Source organism: Aplysia californica, unplaced genomic scaffold, assembly GCF_000002075.1.
Source record: "Aplysia californica isolate F4 #8 unplaced genomic scaffold, AplCal3.0 scaffold00029, whole genome shotgun sequence".
Taxonomy (NCBI): Eukaryota; Metazoa; Mollusca; class Gastropoda; order Aplysiida; family Aplysiidae; genus Aplysia; species Aplysia californica.
The window spans coordinates 22,661-39,755 of NW_004797299.1; the positions used below are offsets into that span (position 1 = coordinate 22,661).

A 17,095-nucleotide genomic window follows, 5' to 3' on the forward strand; every position below is an offset into this window, starting at 1 on the left:
TTGTGATTGTGAATCAAATAATTGTTCACATTTTTACGTTTCTTTCACAAGGCAACTTTGTTACTGTGTTGTTCAAAAGAGGACCCTTCTAAAGGGCATCAACTCGGTCACATTTTGACTCACATTTTGACCCAATCTCAACAAAACTTCAAAGAAATCAAACTCAACCAGGGGGGCGTTACATTTTGTCACAAAAAAAGGTCCGTTAGACAGTGCTTCCTCCACTCTTTCCTATTTTTAAGGAAATCCGTACTTTCTGCCATTTCCGTACTTGTTCCTCCATCATTATCAACTCCCTCCGTAAAAAGCTGCAACAGCGTAGGACTACCGAAATTCTGTAGCAAAAGATCCGTACTCGCCTTCGTATCATCTAGTAGCCTACTTGTATAAGTTACGGATATTTACGATAATTCTCTCTGCAATAGTTTGTTACGGTATAGAAACCTGCCAGATTGCACATTTCCTGCCATCAGCCATTATTCCGCTATGCCCCCATGCATTCATTGAGGGCTTGTCGGCAGTACATTTTTTACCTGTGGATTGATCAAAATCTGGCGAACTTTTTGTACCAATTTCCCCCTTTCTATCATTCACTCATTCCGTCTGTCTATCTTCGGATTGTTGCTGTGGATGGAAAATCTGCTCGTTGATCAAGTAAATTGACTTGTGATCTTGGACAGAAAATTACTGTCTGAAAAAAACTTTTTTACAAATTTGTCTAGATCTAGAGAAATGATTAATTCGAAGATTCAATGGCACAGGAACACGATAAGGGCCACGATGAAAGAAAATAATGCTAAAACTAAAACCTGCCTAAAACTACTCAAGTCAAGAATAATTCGAAGTGGTGTTCCAAGGTTGTGACATGCGACATTCAGGCGTGAAAATTGAGGAAAATTAGGGTATACGCCGGGTAACTGTATTGTGAAGGTATCTTTTCATTATTCCCAGGTTTGCATTCTATCAATGGTGCGATGACAAATTAATTGAATTATAGTAGCAATGGAAAGGGAACCTGCTTTTAAACATTGCCAGCAATGGAAAGATATGTTGGTGAAGAAATCAATTGTTGGCAAACAAATGTTATGGTTTGTAGGCAATCTCTTCAAACAGGCTCCCAAATGCCATTTTCAACCCTCTAAAAGCACTAAATTTCAATTTCCTCGGGGCCTTCGCCACCTGAACCCCCAGCGGGACTCTGTCCCTGGACCCTGCCGGGGCCCCCAGACCCGTGGCACAATTTTCCTTACTTTTCAGCTTCGGCTGGTGGAAGCACTGGTTAGAAAAAAATCAAATTTTTAAAAATGTCAACCGTCATTGAGGGAAACACAAAACTTTGCAACCAACTTCGTAAAAATCAACGATATTGCTCCATTTCAAATAGTAATAGTCACTATTTGTTCAGTGAAGAACAAATTCATACAAAATAATTGATACAGCCAAAAAACTGAGGGAGGTGATGGCTATTGAAATCTCCAGGTGTAGACCTTTTCTTTCCCTACAAGCTCCGATATATACAGTGGAGTCCACTTATAACGAGTCCGGAAAAAACGAGAAATCTGTTATAAAGACACTATTCAAAACCCCGTTTTTTTCTCCTCTTTACCTTTGTAAATAAAATACTGCTATAGCGCTATCAGACAAACGTGCCAGTCGGTTATAGCGGAATATTGCTGCTGTTGTGCACAGGGCATAGGCCTATTTTAAATCGTAAAACCTCGCCAGTTGAGAAACTTGGTGATCTTGCAAAACAAAGAATAGGAGAGCCCATGTGCGTCAACAATGAAGGCCGGAGCAACTGAGTAGGGAGGGCGTGGCATGCGCAGGCAAGCAAAACACATCGTGTGATATGCCAGCGTAAGCCTAGTTTAGATTATCAAGGCCTACCATGCCTCTCACTTCTCCGATGCGGGGATGGAGAGGTTACAGCAATGCACCACATAGTGTGGTGGGGTGGGGGAAAACACAACGGGCGAGTTAGCCCAGAGCCCTTCCTTTCTGATCGCCAACGCCAAGCTGTCAGTCCACATCGCTAGATCAAGCGCTAGAGAAAGAAACCTGATTCGATTTTTGAGCAAGTAAGACCTAGAGGTCATGTTGAAACAAAATCATCATCAGGGGAGATAGCAAAAAGAAATAAACAGAACACCAAACCCATAGACTAGGCCTACTTTACAGTTTCCCTGGAATTTATTACTGGATCCCTTATGGCGAGAATCCTGCTATAACGGACATTTTGCTCCGGTCCCCTCCCTCTCGTTATAACAGGATTACACTGTACCACTAGAAATTTTGAATAAACCTATGGCATGTTTCTGTGTTGATTCTTTGGACGTAAATGTCTCTCATGACCTAAAGGTTAACGGGTTCTAATCCAGATAGCGATGGTAAATTTTCTTTTACATTTTTTCCTGCTCTCTAGCAATGTTCTGTTGTCTGCTTTCGCCTCCACTTTCTGCCCCCTTCTCTGGGCTCCTGGCTCTTTCTGCAGTCTTTCTACTGCTACTCCTTGGCTCCTTCTTACGGCTGTCTCTCAGCCACCGTCTGATCTTCTGGTAAGAAAGATCTACACCTAGCCTTCTCGGACAGATCTACCCCCCAGCAGTATAACGAGGTTTGACTGTACCATCCCCGGGCCTCGCAGCGTGCCAGTTTCTGCTGTGTAGCCTACAGCTGTGTCCTCACCTGACCAACACGGTGATGTGTAATGTGTATGCTGTGTAATGTGTGTCCTCACCTGACCAACACGGTGCTGTGTAATGTGTGTGCTCACGTGACCAACACAGTGTCTGCTGTATTGTGATGTGACCAACATGGTTGGGTACAGCCTGAGAGGAAATATCACAGCTCATTCTGGTGTCCGTCTCTGCTGTCCTGCACGTGTCCTGTACTCTGTACCTCAGTTGGACGATAGATCCCCTCGTTACGGTACTCTGTTCCTCAGTTGGACGATAGATCCCCTCATGTTACGGTACTCTGTACCTCAGTTGGACGATAGATCCCCTCATGTTACGGTACTCTGTACCTCAGTTGGACGATAGATCCCCTCGTTACGGTACTCTGTACCTCAGTTGGACGATAGATCCCCTCGTTACGGTACTCTGTACCTCAGTTGGACGATAGATCCCCTCATGTTACGGTACTCTGTACCTCAGTTGGACGATAGATCCCCTCATGCTACGGCTGTGAGAGGAAAATAAAATTCCCCAGCCATAGCCTGCCAGGATGTATTGTGAGACTAGTGACTAGTGAGTTAAGTGAGTGAGAGAAAAATAAAATTAAAATGACCCAGAAGCAAAAGGGTTCGTCCTGTTTACTGAAGAAACTGACATAAGTTGGAGAGCATTACACTATTTCGGTCACTAATTTTTTTCACTTTTCGAGTACAAAAAGGCTCTTATGAACAAGATATAGTGCACACAAAAATTTGTGGCGCAACTTATCCTCAAATAAAATATCTCTTTAACTTTAACGGTTGAATTAATGCCGCCCATATTTTGCACAGCAGTTTGTATCGATTTGTCTTAACTTAATCACATTTTTCCACAACAATAGAGGCTGGATTAAAAAACGTTTCTTCATAAATTTATATAAAATACTACAAATCTCCTTCACACAGAAAATGGGAACGTTCACAGCACTTCCCGCTTCTCACACACATTTTGTATACGCATTTATATATGGCCTACGTCACAGCTCACCAATGACAGTTTTTAGTGGCAAAAACTAGTTACAAGAAATTAATTTTAAACTGAACGCTTTTTTTTCACTACAAGTTCTCCAAACATGCGTTCAATAAAGATAATCTCTCGATTAGAAAAAAAATGACTGATAGTTGAGGAGATATTTGACAATAAGTTGCTCCACGAATGTATGACCACACTATAGTGTCTTGTGGGCCGGCACCTCCTAGGTCCTCTGAAGGAAGAATTGTAGATTGAGTTTCACAATCATTCATTCTAACCAATGATATCATGCTTTGCATGAACGTTTTTAAAAAATATTACCTAGGCTTTGCACTGAGGACAAGGCCAAGCGAAAAAAACAATTAGTGATCGCCGGTAAAATGTTCATTTTCACTCTCGCCACTGCAACAGGATGTGCTGCGTCATATGATGTTGCCCTTCACATCACATCACACACTGACCTACACATCACTAGCACACCTTCCAGTCACTCGCGCACAGTGCCACCTGTGTAAACACTGCCTGTATGTGGACAGCTGGGCTCATCCTGCCTCGTGCTCCGCCCACCCAGTGAGTTGTGTCAACCACCAAGGTCTGTCACCACCTCAATGTTTGGCCTCACTTTCATCCTGTCACAACATTTGTTATACCGTGGATGTCACTTTCATCCTATCACAACATTTGTCATATCGTGGATGTCACTTTCATCCTGTCACAACATTTGTTATACCGTGGATGTCACTTTCATCCTATCACAACATTTGTCATATCGTGGATGTCACTTTCATCCTGTCACAACATTTGTTATATCGTGGATGTCACTTTCATCCTGTCACAACATTTGTTATATCGTGGATGTCACTTTCATCCTGTCACAACATTTGTTATACCGTGGATGTCACTTTCATCCTATCACAACATTTGTCATATCGTGGATGTCACTTTCATCCTGTCACAACATTTGTTATATCGTGGATGTCACTTTCATCCTGTCACAACATTTGTTATATCGTGGATGTCACTTTCATCCTGTCACACCTACAACAACACGTAGCACAGATTTGTCCCACAAGGAGATTGCTTCAACAAAAGACAACAACGCCGATATACAAATCAACAATTTTATTTTGCATCAAGATCAAATTATGACAAAAACTCCACAGACAAATTGAGGTGAATCGGGAACTCATTTCCTAGTGGAACTTTCCACACCAGACCTCAGCCCAAATGTTGCACAACAAAGTTAAGACATCTTGGGGGGAAAAAGTCGGCACAGGATTCTTGCGCTGAACCTTCCTAACATCGAGGTCTTTTCTGAGCAAGTTGAACATCCCCAACAAATGTACAGAAAAACTACAAGCTAGAAGAAAACACTGCTCTCCACAAACTGGATGAACAAACAACACGGATCACAGAACCGCAGCCAGACTGCCAGACATTTCCTCTATCGACACACATGCGCGCGCCGCGCAGAGACTGCGGAACACAGCGCGGACTTACAACATCTACCACAATAGTCGACAACATTTGGCCAGTTTGTCCCAAAGGTCACACCACACATGTCACAAGTCGAGGGTCACGGAACCCCACACAGGCCGGTCACGTCTAGTCGGAGTCGGAGCCCGACTGTTTGGCCAGCCGCCCGATCCTCTTCTTGTGGTGGTCAATGGCCTCCTGGGGACCAACAACACAAATCATCATCATCATTATATAATAGATAACATTTGTATAGCGCAAATCCCCGATCAACAGCAAGCTCTATGCGCTTCACAATCTATACTATTACCCCAGCAGACCTGAGAGCATTCTGAAACAACCTCAACTTCCTGGGAAGCATACAGTGCAAGCAGCCATTTATCTGTCTCCGTAGGATTATGCGATTGTGCGGCCGCGGCGCGTTTTTCGCGTAATTCTGCAACATTTGCATAATTTTGGATTCTCCGCGTTTTTTCACAAAACAATTAACTCCTCACCATGTGACTAAAGGGACGTAATCACCGTAATAAGTCTCATTTAAGTGAAAAGTTGGTTATTTCCCTTGTTAGAAAATCTTGGCTTATGGGTTGTGATTTTGTTCCTTGAGCATGTTCAATTTTTCAATACATCAAAAGTTGTTGTTCTCATATCTGCTGATGCTTCATGTTTGACAGGTGTCCCTGGTTTTAGTAATGTGCCAGCATCAGAGGTCAAGATGTCCTTTTTTTCTTCTTTTTTTTTAAACTCACTTGCGACTGGGCCCTTTCACCAGTCACAAGCGTTGAAGACTGGCGTTTTTAACAAAAGACAACAACGCCGATATACAAATCAACAATTTTATTTTGCATCAAGATAGTTTTTCTGTACATTTGTTGGGGATGTTCAACTTGCTCAGAAAAGACCTCGATGTTAGGAAGGTTCAGCGCAAGAATCCTGTTTATTTCAATAAATCACCACAACTCTCAGAATTACCCTATTGTAATCATTTTTTGACAGAGTAAAGTAACATTCAAGCTTAATCTAATACAAAAAACTGAAGTTGTCTAAGTCTAATACTTTAATTTGTATGATTTTTTTAAAATTGGCATGAATTTGATTTTCCGAAAAATTTCCAGACGTGACAAGTAGAATGAAATTCACTGCAACAACAAAAATAAAAGTTCAAAGTGTTCTGGTTTGATTTGTATACATGTGCGAGTGTTTGGTGAAAATATAAAAGCTGGTCTGTGCATTGATTCAGACCCATACACTGAATTACATGAGACAGATGTACGGCACGACGTTGTGATTTCGTTGCGCGAAAAACAACACCGGTACTAGTGCTAGATCTAGCCCTAGAACTACGACTCGGGCCGTGTTCGGGTACATATCCAGGATCCTAACTATTAAACTCATCATATTCTGAGACACTAGAACTAGTAAAACGCACAGAAGTATAGAAAACGGCGAAATTATGTGATTCTTGTTCATGCGACTTCTTCGACCGTTACTACGATGTGACTGTCGGATTACTATCAGCTGTATAGAAAAAAACAAAGCGCGAGTTCCGGTCTGTTCAACCCCAGTTGGGGTCACTGTCCTTCACCTTCAATAACTTAAAAACTACCGGCCCCAGAGATACGAAACGAAGTCTAAGTAGCTCAGGCTTGGCCAAACAAGGGTATGAGGCGGGTCTCGCGATCCGTGCGTGATTTGTAGAGCGAAAAGAAAATTCCAAAGTTGGTCACGCAGGGCTTGTGAGACCCGTCGCGAGCGTCGCGGCGGGGGTCACGCAACTGTTGTGTGACCCGTCTGAAGTGAGTTAAACATTTTTCTTTCCACTATAGATTTAGATCTACAGCTGAAAGTTACAGAGATTATATTTTTTGGTTGTTTTTTTTTTTTTTTTTAACTGATGTGTATTGTTTTCTTTTCCAAATACACAATAAATTACTGATACTGATATGTTCTGTTTTCAATTTTTCTGGACATAAGACATGAAAATCATGAAACTTTGTGTTGAAAAAGTGCAAAACATTTCGCGAATGGTGTTACGGTAATTTGCATAATTTTTGCATAATTTGGCCTTTTTTTGCATAATTTGCCCTTCTAAATTTGCATAATTCTACGGGGACAGATTTATAGGCGCTAAAACACTAACATACTGACTACCATAATACCCAGTACTGTGGGGTCTGGTCAAAGAGAAATAATACATAGTACAGTGGAGAAAACAAAAATAATACAGTCCGTGCCGGCTTTAAGCACGCAGGCATAAAGCATGTTTCGGACTCAAGCACGCTAAATGGCTCTTACCGAATTTTTGCTATATAAATTACGCGCCTTTAAGCACGGTAACTTCAGCTTCGGGCACGTTTCATTTACAAGACAGTCAATACTTTCATGATGACCTATCGAAGTCTGAACAGTCTACACCGCAGCAGTGAGTGTGTGAAGTGAAACATGAAGAACGAGGAGAGAGAGAGGAGGAGGAGAGAGAGGAGGGAGAAATGAGGAGAGAGAGAGAGAGAGAGAGGAGGGACAGATGAGGAGAGAAAGAGAGAAGAGACAGTCACAGAGGAGGGAGAGATGAGGAGAGAGAGAGAGGAGGGAGGGATGAGGAGAGAGAGAGAGGAGGGAGAGTTGAGAAGAGAGGAGGAGGGACAGATGAGGAGAGAGAGAGAGAGAGAAGAGACAGTCACAGAGGAGGGAGAGATGAGGAGAGAGAGAAGAGACAGTCACAGAGGAGGGAGAGATGAGTAGAGAGAGGAGGGAGTCTCACCTGATGCTGTCTGATCTGTCGCTCGTGGTGGGTCACCTCATCCTCCAGCATGTCCTTCATCTTGTCCAGCTGCTCCTTTTGCTGGGGGAGACACACAGACAGGTCAACAGACAGACAGATCAACACACAGACATAGCTGCTCCTTTTGCTGGGGGGACAGACAGACAGACAAACAGACAGATCAACACACAGACATAGCTGCTCCTTTTGCTACAGACAGACAGATCAGACAGACAGATCAGACAGACAGACAGACAGACAGATCAACACACAGACATAGCTGCTCCTTTTGCTGGGGGAGACAGACAGACAAACAGACAGACAAATAAACAGACAGATCAACAGACAGACAGTGTTGGTTGTTATTGTTCAGTGGCAGCAAATAGACAGACCGCCTTCAAGATTCTACCAATAAATCAACACGCCCGAAAATTGACGAACGCCCGATTCCAGCGCGTTGCGACACATTCTCCTGTGTTTTCTCCTCATGCTCAGCAATGACAAATCAGAGCACGTCACCTTACAGAAATGTCACCTTTGGACCAGAACGTCGGAAACGTTTTTCTCCTTTCTCTGGCATGCGTTAGACATTTGGTGAATGGATCTACTTCCGTCTACATTCCTGCAAGCTACATTGGACTTACCAGCTGACGGAAGTACTGCTCTTCCTTTGCTGCTTCCATCTTTCCGAAAGAACCGCCGGCATCTCTGAAGATTTAAACATAAAAATTATTCAAGAAGACCTCACTACAGATGTGTCAATATTTATTAACCCTAACTCTGGCAAGTGGTTTCAACAGGAATGGCAGGGCCAGTCAGCCAAAACGTGCACATGTTTTACAAATCAAAATTATGGACTTGTATCAAATAAAAACCCTACAAAAGTATATATTTTCTGAAAGATAATTGAATGAGCTTTTATATTTTGCCTTTGAACCTATGATTTGATTTAATTTACAAGAGGTTATGTAACCTTGAAATCCAAGATGGCTGACATAAAAAATTTACATGCTCATTAGCATATTCACCAATCTAATGTATTTCATGTTATAAAAATGTGAGATAGCAGAAATATGGGGTTTTCAATTACCTTTCAGAAAATGTATAGATTTATAGGTTTGAGAAGAACAGGTAATGAGTTATGACTGTTTCAATTTGTCATGTGGTCTGTTTCGAGCGCAGCTGATACTCGCTACTTTCATACCATACTCAACATAAAAACACTTTAAGTACAACCATGTGGTTTTCAGCAATCTGCTGGTAGTCTGTAATAATTAGTATAGCAAAAGGAACCTACTTTACTCTATAGCTCTCCTTTTTCTGCCCCTATTAGACTCCCAAAGTAGTAGAATCTAGTGTTCCATTTGAAAGAGAAGTTGGGGCAGGATGAGAACTGGACATGTATCCTCATTGTCTGTCAGATCTAATCCCAATTCTTGACTGAACACCAATAAATCCACCACTAACAGTGTATGAATTACTTTCCCTAGTCAATTCACTTTCAAATGTATCCAAAAAAGATCGTTTTTGGCCATTTTAGACCCACATGAGTAGCACAAGTGATAGATCTACAATGGCATTAGTGGCTTGTGTCCTGATCAACAAGCTTTCATAACATCCCTTTGTTTTGAAAGAAAAATACTCTTCTCCTAAGCCAGAATGGTAGAAATATTCTGATTGGTTGGAGGTTAGCCTTTTAGCCAACCAGAAATCACTTTAGGAAGCCCCAAACATTTAGTTGAAAGGCAGAAGCAGCAGTTTACTACAGTGGAGTCCACTTAAAACGAGTCCGGAAAAAACGAGAAGTCTGTTATAAAGCAGTGCTTCCACCAGCTAAAGTTGAAAAGTAACGAAAATTCTGCAGGGGGTCTGAGGGCAGCAGAGGCCCCCAGCAGGGTCCAGGGACAGAAGAAATTGAAATTTAGTGCTTTTAGAGGGTAGAAAATGGCATTTGGGAGCCTGTTTGAAGATATTGCCTACAGCCCTTAATTTAATATTTATTTTTTCACCAATATTTTGTCTTGTTTGACTTCATCACCAGCATATCTTTCCAATGCTGGAAATGTTTAAAAGCAGGTTCCCCTTTCATTGCTACTATAATTCAATTAATTTGTAGTCACACCATGGACAGCAGGCAAACCTGGGAATAACGAATAGATGTACCTGCAAAATACGGTTGCGCAGCGTATACCCACGTTTTTTCTACGCTTGTCACAACCTCGGAACACCACTTCGAATTATTCTTGATTTTATACGTGGTGCTCACTATGGACGGGATCGGCATCCGGCCGATCGCCTCAAAAACAAACGTGTTTGTTTTCAGTTTCAAAGCAAACACGGTTGTTCGACCGAGTCGGGCGATCAGCGCAATCGGACGATCCCATCCATAGTGGGCACGACCGTATCAGCATAAATATATTTCTTTCATCGCGCCCCTTATATTGCGTTCACGTGCCGCAGAATCTTCGCATTGATAATTTCTCTAGATCTAGATAAAATTTGCGAAAAAAGTTTCTTTCCGACAGTAATTTTCTGTCTAAGATCAAAATCAGTCTTGATCAACGCGCAGATTTTCCAGCCGCGGCAACAATCTGAAGATGGACAGAAGGAATGAGTGAATGACAGAAAGGAGGAAGTTAGCACAAAAGGTTCGCCAGATTTTGATCCATCTGCAGGTAAAAAATGTACTGCCGACCAACACGCAATGAATGCATGGGACTGGGACATAGCGGTATAATGTCCGATTGCAGGAAATGCGCAATTTGGCAGGTTTCTATAACGTTAACTTGTTGCCGAGAGAATTACCGGAAATATCCGTACCTTATACAAGACGATACGAAGGCGAGTACGGAATTTCGGCAGTCCTGCACTGTCGCAGTTTTTTTACGGAGGGAGTAGATAGTGATGGGGGGACAAGTACGGAACTGGCAAAAAGTACGGATTTCCGTAAAAATACGGAAGAGTGGAAGCACTGATAAAGACACTATTCTAAAACCCCGTTTTTTTCTCCTCTTTACCTTTGTAAATAAAATACTGCTATAGCGCTATCAGACAAACATGAGAGTCGGTTATAGCAGAATATTGCTGCTGCTGTGCACAGTGCATAGGCCAATTATACATAAATGTAAAACCTCGCCAGTTGAGAAACTTGTTGATGATCTTGCAAAACAAAGGATAGGAGATCCCATGTGTGTCAACAATGAAGGCCGGGGCAACTGAGTAGGGAGGGTGTGGCATGCGCAGACAGGCAGAACGCATCGCATGATAGGCCAGCGTAAGCCTAGTTTAGATTATCAAGGCCTACCATGCCTCTCACTTCTCCCATGCGGGAATGGAGAGGTCACAGTGCTGTGATGCATGGAGCGAATGTGTGACGTGCGCAAGCAGACAGAATGCACCACAGGGTGGGGTAGGGGAAAAAAACAGCGGTCGAGTTAGCCCAGAGTCCTTTCTTTCTGATCGCCAACGCCGAGCTGTCAGTCCACATCGCTAGATCTAGCACTAGAGAAAGAAACCTGATTCGATTTTTTATCAAGTAAGACCCACAGGTCATGTTGAAACAAAATCATCATCAGGGGAGATAGCAAAAGGAAATAAAAAGAACACCAAACTCATAGACTAGGCCTACTTTACAGTTTCCCTGGAATTTATTACTGCTCCGGTCCCCTCCCTCTCGTAATAACAGGATTCCATTGTATATGGTCCTATGAGATCGGCCCTGCCAGTTTCATGGCAGGAAATGGGCCGATCTAATCGGCCCTTGCCAGAGTTAGGGTTAAATCAGTCTTCCGTATGGAATTTTAGCCACTGGCGCTGCGAAGATTCATTTTGGGGAATAAAAGACGCATATCTGTACCAAATTTGCTAGTATTTCTTTCCTGCTGGACTTACAAGCGATTGATTCTTGAAAAATACAGATCTAGGCTTGTGGGTGGCCGCGTGCTCTCATAAAACGTAAAGATGAAAATGACTTTAAAAAGGCGAATACATTCACTTTTTGCCTTAGATTTGCCGGTTATTGGAAATGATGAGTCAGATGGGAAAAAAAGGGAGAATAAGAAAAGTGACACAATCGATGAGCCGGTGTATAAAATATAGTGAGTGACACTTGAACAAGTACATGTACTATATCCTTGGATTACTTAAAAGTTATACTGGTCACGGACATAAATGTGGACAGGAAATCTTGGGTTTTCCCCATATGTTTACCTCACAGAGCCTCCACTGCCGCCACCCTGTGAAGAGAAAAAATGGCACCGTGTCACGACTTACGTTTGACACACACGATAATCCCATAATAACACCACACAGTCATCACACAAAGAATTCCCATCATACCCAAGAACTGCCAAGTACTAAAGAGAAACAAAATCAATCCAGCCAACTGACTGTGGTCCTACAACATATGGGTACCCTTGTTTGTATTAGTAAACGTTTTAGGGCACTTGCAACACAATTAGGTCACATAAGTGCCGAAGATTAGAGGTGTTACAAGAGAGTAACACAAAAAAGGAGTGGTAAAGATGGTTGTTCGATAGGAAAGAATGAGTAGATCTAGAAGATATTCCCGGTGTCAGAGCAAACTACACATTGGAGTTGAACTACTGTAATGGACACACATTTTGAGAGAAACCGATTAGATAATAGTCAATAGTGACATTGAAAAGAAGAAATAACAGACAGACAAGGCTGAAGAATCCATCAACTTCCCTCTTTAGTCAAATACATGACATAAATTTATCAATAGTCAATAGTTATCATGGCATTATCAATAGTTATCATGACATTATCAATAGTTATCATGGCATTAGATCACTAAACTACTAAACTAAACAACTTACTTTGCCAGCTCCATCACCAAACTGTCCACCACTCATGGCTCGGACACTGTAAAATGGTTTTAAAAAAACATACTAAGGCAAGGCTTCATGAGTAAAGACAGCTTTTCTCAAATCCAAGATTCCGCAAGGTGCACCTGTAAATGTGACGGACAATTTACTGACACCAACAACACACCATTACTTTCTCCACCATCAATCGACACAAAGTTCAAATCCCGTTACATCATGTCAGATTTCATGTCTTTTCCATAAACTTTCGCAAAAGTATGGTTTTTGAGATATTAAGGTTTGAACACTGCCCTGTACGCGTTATATTGGGTTATAAAATACAAGCTGACTGTTACCATTTTCCTTTCAGGGTCCCCACCAAATCCTTGAAAAATTTTTCAAGACCCCCAAATTTTTTTCAAGACCCCAATTCGAGGAAAAAATCAAGCCGCTGCGCGTCAAGAATGATCCCCCCCAAAAAGCCAATCTATCAATGATAAAAAGTCAAAATGTCTATAAATGAATGCAAATGTACATTTTGTAGTATAGTCTTCAAACAATAGATGACTATAATACTGGGTGACTGCCAACCCAGCTTCTCAATTTTCCAAGGGAGGGGCCTCATCCATTTTCCAGGAACACCTTACATAACAATGAAAGCGTGTGCTTCATTTATATCTAATATAATACATGTATATGTTTGTGAATACACACACACATGTAGGTACATTATATCCAGTCAACAACATGTCATTGTCAGTGTGGCACTGGGATCTTGAGAGACTTTGGTATTTCAGTCTGTTCTTACTTATTTATATTTTCCCCTCATCATATTAGCCAACATAACAAACTATAGGCCCTATATAAAAATGAATCCTGTTTTGAGCCTGAGAAAAGACCTAGAACTAGAAAATCGAATGTCAATAACCAGTCTGGGTGTCATGATTCATATAATAAACGTGAAGACGAAAACTATTGCTCAAACTCAAAGTAGAGTAATATTAGAGTATAATAACTAGAATAGCTCAAGTAAACCTATTCAGTGAAAGAGGTGTAAGAACTGAGGGAGGGCAAGATGCAATGACACTGAAAATCTGCCAATCTTGAACAGAAAGCTTAAATAAAGATAAATCACAATCACCCCATCTAATGAAACGCGAACACTTTAGTTCAATAACAAGGCATACGGACCCTGATTCCACACAAGGCCTGCAATTTCACTAAAATATTCAACAGATTAGCTAGCAATGCCAATGAAAATTTAAATTTTCACTTTTGCCCCCTTTTTTTTGGTACCTAAGAAAGAATTTTCCATTCTGATAATCATGCTTCTTGAATTTTGAGAATCGGTTCATAAATTAAAAAAGTTATGGGGTTGTAAAGGTCGGCAAACTATGGATGACCCACATATAGGAAAATACTCCTAAAAAGTGGACCACGCAGTAGCAGATTCTGTAAGAAAATCGACGATATCTCGGTAACTAATCCAAATGTTCGAGAGAAACTTGGCTACCCGATGTGTTTTTGAGTGTAGAAATCATTTCTGCAGTCAGATTTATTACCAATTTCGTAGTTATTTTGTTATAATTAAAATTGTGGTGTACATATTACGATTTTGCGAAAAAGGGGTGTCGGGATGAGTCCATTTTATTTATAGCATCGTATCACAACATGGGATCTTTAAGAATATATGTCGGCAGCGTGACTAAATAATTGCAAAGCTTTTTATGATGACTTTAGACCATGCCAACCGTAAAAGATAAGTTAATTCAATCTAGCATGCCGTACAATTAAAAATTCTTTTTCCCCGTTGAGACGCGAACACCCCGAGACGAGATAACCTCGCCTCGGAATACCCCCATTGCGATGTTACAGGGGAATAGAGAGAAAAACAACCGGATGCGCGCGCCCGCCATTGCCCTATTTCAAGTGACCAATGAACGGGCCCGGAATAGTCATGCGGGGATTTGTAGGTCACAGACATTTGCCACGGGAGTGAGGGGAAAATGGCCGGTCTCCATGCGAAGCCGCTTTGGATAGGGGGGTAGTCGTAGATTTACGATCGGGTCTAAACAACTACTTGACACAGAACTCTCAAATTTGAGCACACTATAGAGGATAGATAGATCTATTACCATCTGGGCGTTGAAATTCAAACTCCTTATAGTTTTCGGTGTACACGATACGAAAGTGTTCCCGACACCAAAAGTATAGGTTAATTTATGTGTACGAACTTCAACGTCCACATATCATTAGTTTGCCCTATTTTCTGATTGGTAGCCGAGTTTCATTCGGATTGGTTCGGAAATAGAGCAGACCGAGGTTGACGAAGTTAGTCACCTACGCTTCGGCCGGGTCCACAAAATCGCCCGTAAACGGGGACCAAATTTTCGCCTCGCGGGAAAGCCTGATTGGCATTGCTAGATTAGCCTAAAAACATGTAAAACAGCCCAGTACGTCACATTCAACGCAAAATACTTGTGCGTCACCGGACGCTGAAGGCAATGACTACTTTCGTTTTTCTGTTTCCCCCGTTGCTTCCGTTGTTCAGGGGAAGCGGGTAAGGGGAAGTCACTCAAGAAAACAATTATATCCGGGCACTGTTGATGACCCGTTCAAAACACAAGTGGGCGAAATTCGGACTTCCGGCATGTCGCAAATTGAGGACAATAACGGCGAATGTTAAACAGCCGACCGAAATCGTAGATCTAGGAACCTGATGTTCCTTTCGTGCATCGCGGCTTTTGAAGTATTGAATAAACGACAATAGGCAAAAAGATTTAACCAGCTACGGTGATTCTACTGAAAAATAATGGTGTTTTCTGAAACACCTAGTCCGTGACGACACGACAGACGCACAAGTAATCGGAATTGTTCGTCTATTTGCAAACAAATAAACCGATTTCTTGAGCAAGTTAACCTTTCTCAATGACAAATAGCATAGGATCAAAGCACACGTAAAAAAAAAAAACCCAAAATACTAAATTTTGGACATTCTTGGAAGTTTGCATTGGTGTGCTCAAAATGACACTCCAGGAATCACAAAAAAACGAACATTTTTGGCACAACATTTACAAACTCAAGATTATAAAGCTGACATGGGGTCTAAAACTGCTAAAATGCAGGTTCTACATCCTATATTTGACGTGTGTATACGGTTTGGAGGAATAAATACTAATGCATCACATTTTATGCACACTAATGTGAGATGTGTGTGTTTTTCCCCAAGTTTTGGCAATGCCCAATGGCTCAAATAAGAATAGTGGACCAAGTGATTAGATTGACCAATTTTAGCCTCAAGGTGTCAGGGTCATGGGTCAAAGGGCACAGTCGTGATGACTGAAAAACCCGGTAAGAGACGTCAGTCGATTACTGGCAGTTGAAGAGTGAGGACGTAGAAAACTGAGTAGGAGAGTGAGTAGGGGAGCTCGGAAACGAAGAACAGCGGGCCACTAGGCACCAGGGGCGCCACAGCGAAAGTAGTTCCGACCGGTGGTCCGGTAAAGTACAATCTTACCGTAGATTGATGCCTGTCAGCCTACCTGCTTGTAGTAAGTTGTAGATCTAGATCTAGTTAACAGTTAAAATAACAAGTTGAAGTTGTGTAAGTCTGTGCGTTTTTTAAGCTTTTTACTTGTCAAATGCCCAAGTTGTGCGCAGCAGTTGATCCGTCCGGTTCTTTGGCTCAATTATTAGATCTAGACTAGATCTAGAAAGATCTATACATACCACAGATCTAGATCTAGATCTATATGATTTCCAAAAGCTAAATTAAGCTGATGCAACAAACACAGATGGTTACCATGCAAGTCTAAGTGGCTGGAACCGGAGCACCGAGGACAATTTGGTCGCCATGTTGAAAACTGAAGGTCACTATTTATTGGTCTGATTTACAAGAGTGGCTTGTAAACCTAGCCGTGGAGTGCGACAAATAAATAAATGGAAAATAATTATTTTTATCATTCAAGAAGACGGAATAGTTAAAGATAGCTGGTTATATTACAGAATTTTATAGATCTTAAATAACTACGTTAACTAATTAAAAAGGAACAAAACATAAGTTCGTGTGAGTCGTGATGGAAAAAAACAACTTCTTGTGGAGTATCCTAAGTGGCATAAAATAGTGGCCCCATTCACTCTTCCATCCCCATTTCACCCCAAAAATATAATGGTCCAAAAGTCAGCCCTGGCTGTAACCAGAGTCCGCGGGGAAAAACAATCTTTGATTTGCAACCTGTCAGCCTGCCTCTCTCTCCTCTGTCTCTCTGTCCGTCTGTGTCCGTCAGTCCTCTTCTCTCTCTCTCTCTCTCTCTCTCTCTCTCTCTCTCTCTCTCTCTCTCTCT

The 17,095-nt window shown here is 41.7% G+C and overlaps 1 protein-coding gene across 1 annotated transcript; it reads right to left on the reverse strand.

Moving 5' to 3' along the window:
- Positions 1-4,793: 4,793 nt before the first annotated feature.
- On the reverse strand, positions 4,794-16,681 carry LOC101861181 (ATPase inhibitor mai-1, mitochondrial). Its single transcript, XM_005091365.3, has 6 exons — positions 16,555-16,681; positions 12,765-12,810; positions 12,133-12,158; positions 8,568-8,631; positions 7,924-8,004; positions 4,794-5,360 (listed from the first exon to the last, which is right to left on the reverse strand). The coding sequence occupies exons 1-6, from the start codon at positions 16,605-16,607 to the stop codon at positions 5,292-5,294; spliced, it is 339 nt and encodes a 112-aa protein (XP_005091422.1). The 5' UTR covers positions 16,608-16,681; the 3' UTR covers positions 4,794-5,291.
- Between the last annotated feature and the right edge of the window lie 414 nt (positions 16,682-17,095).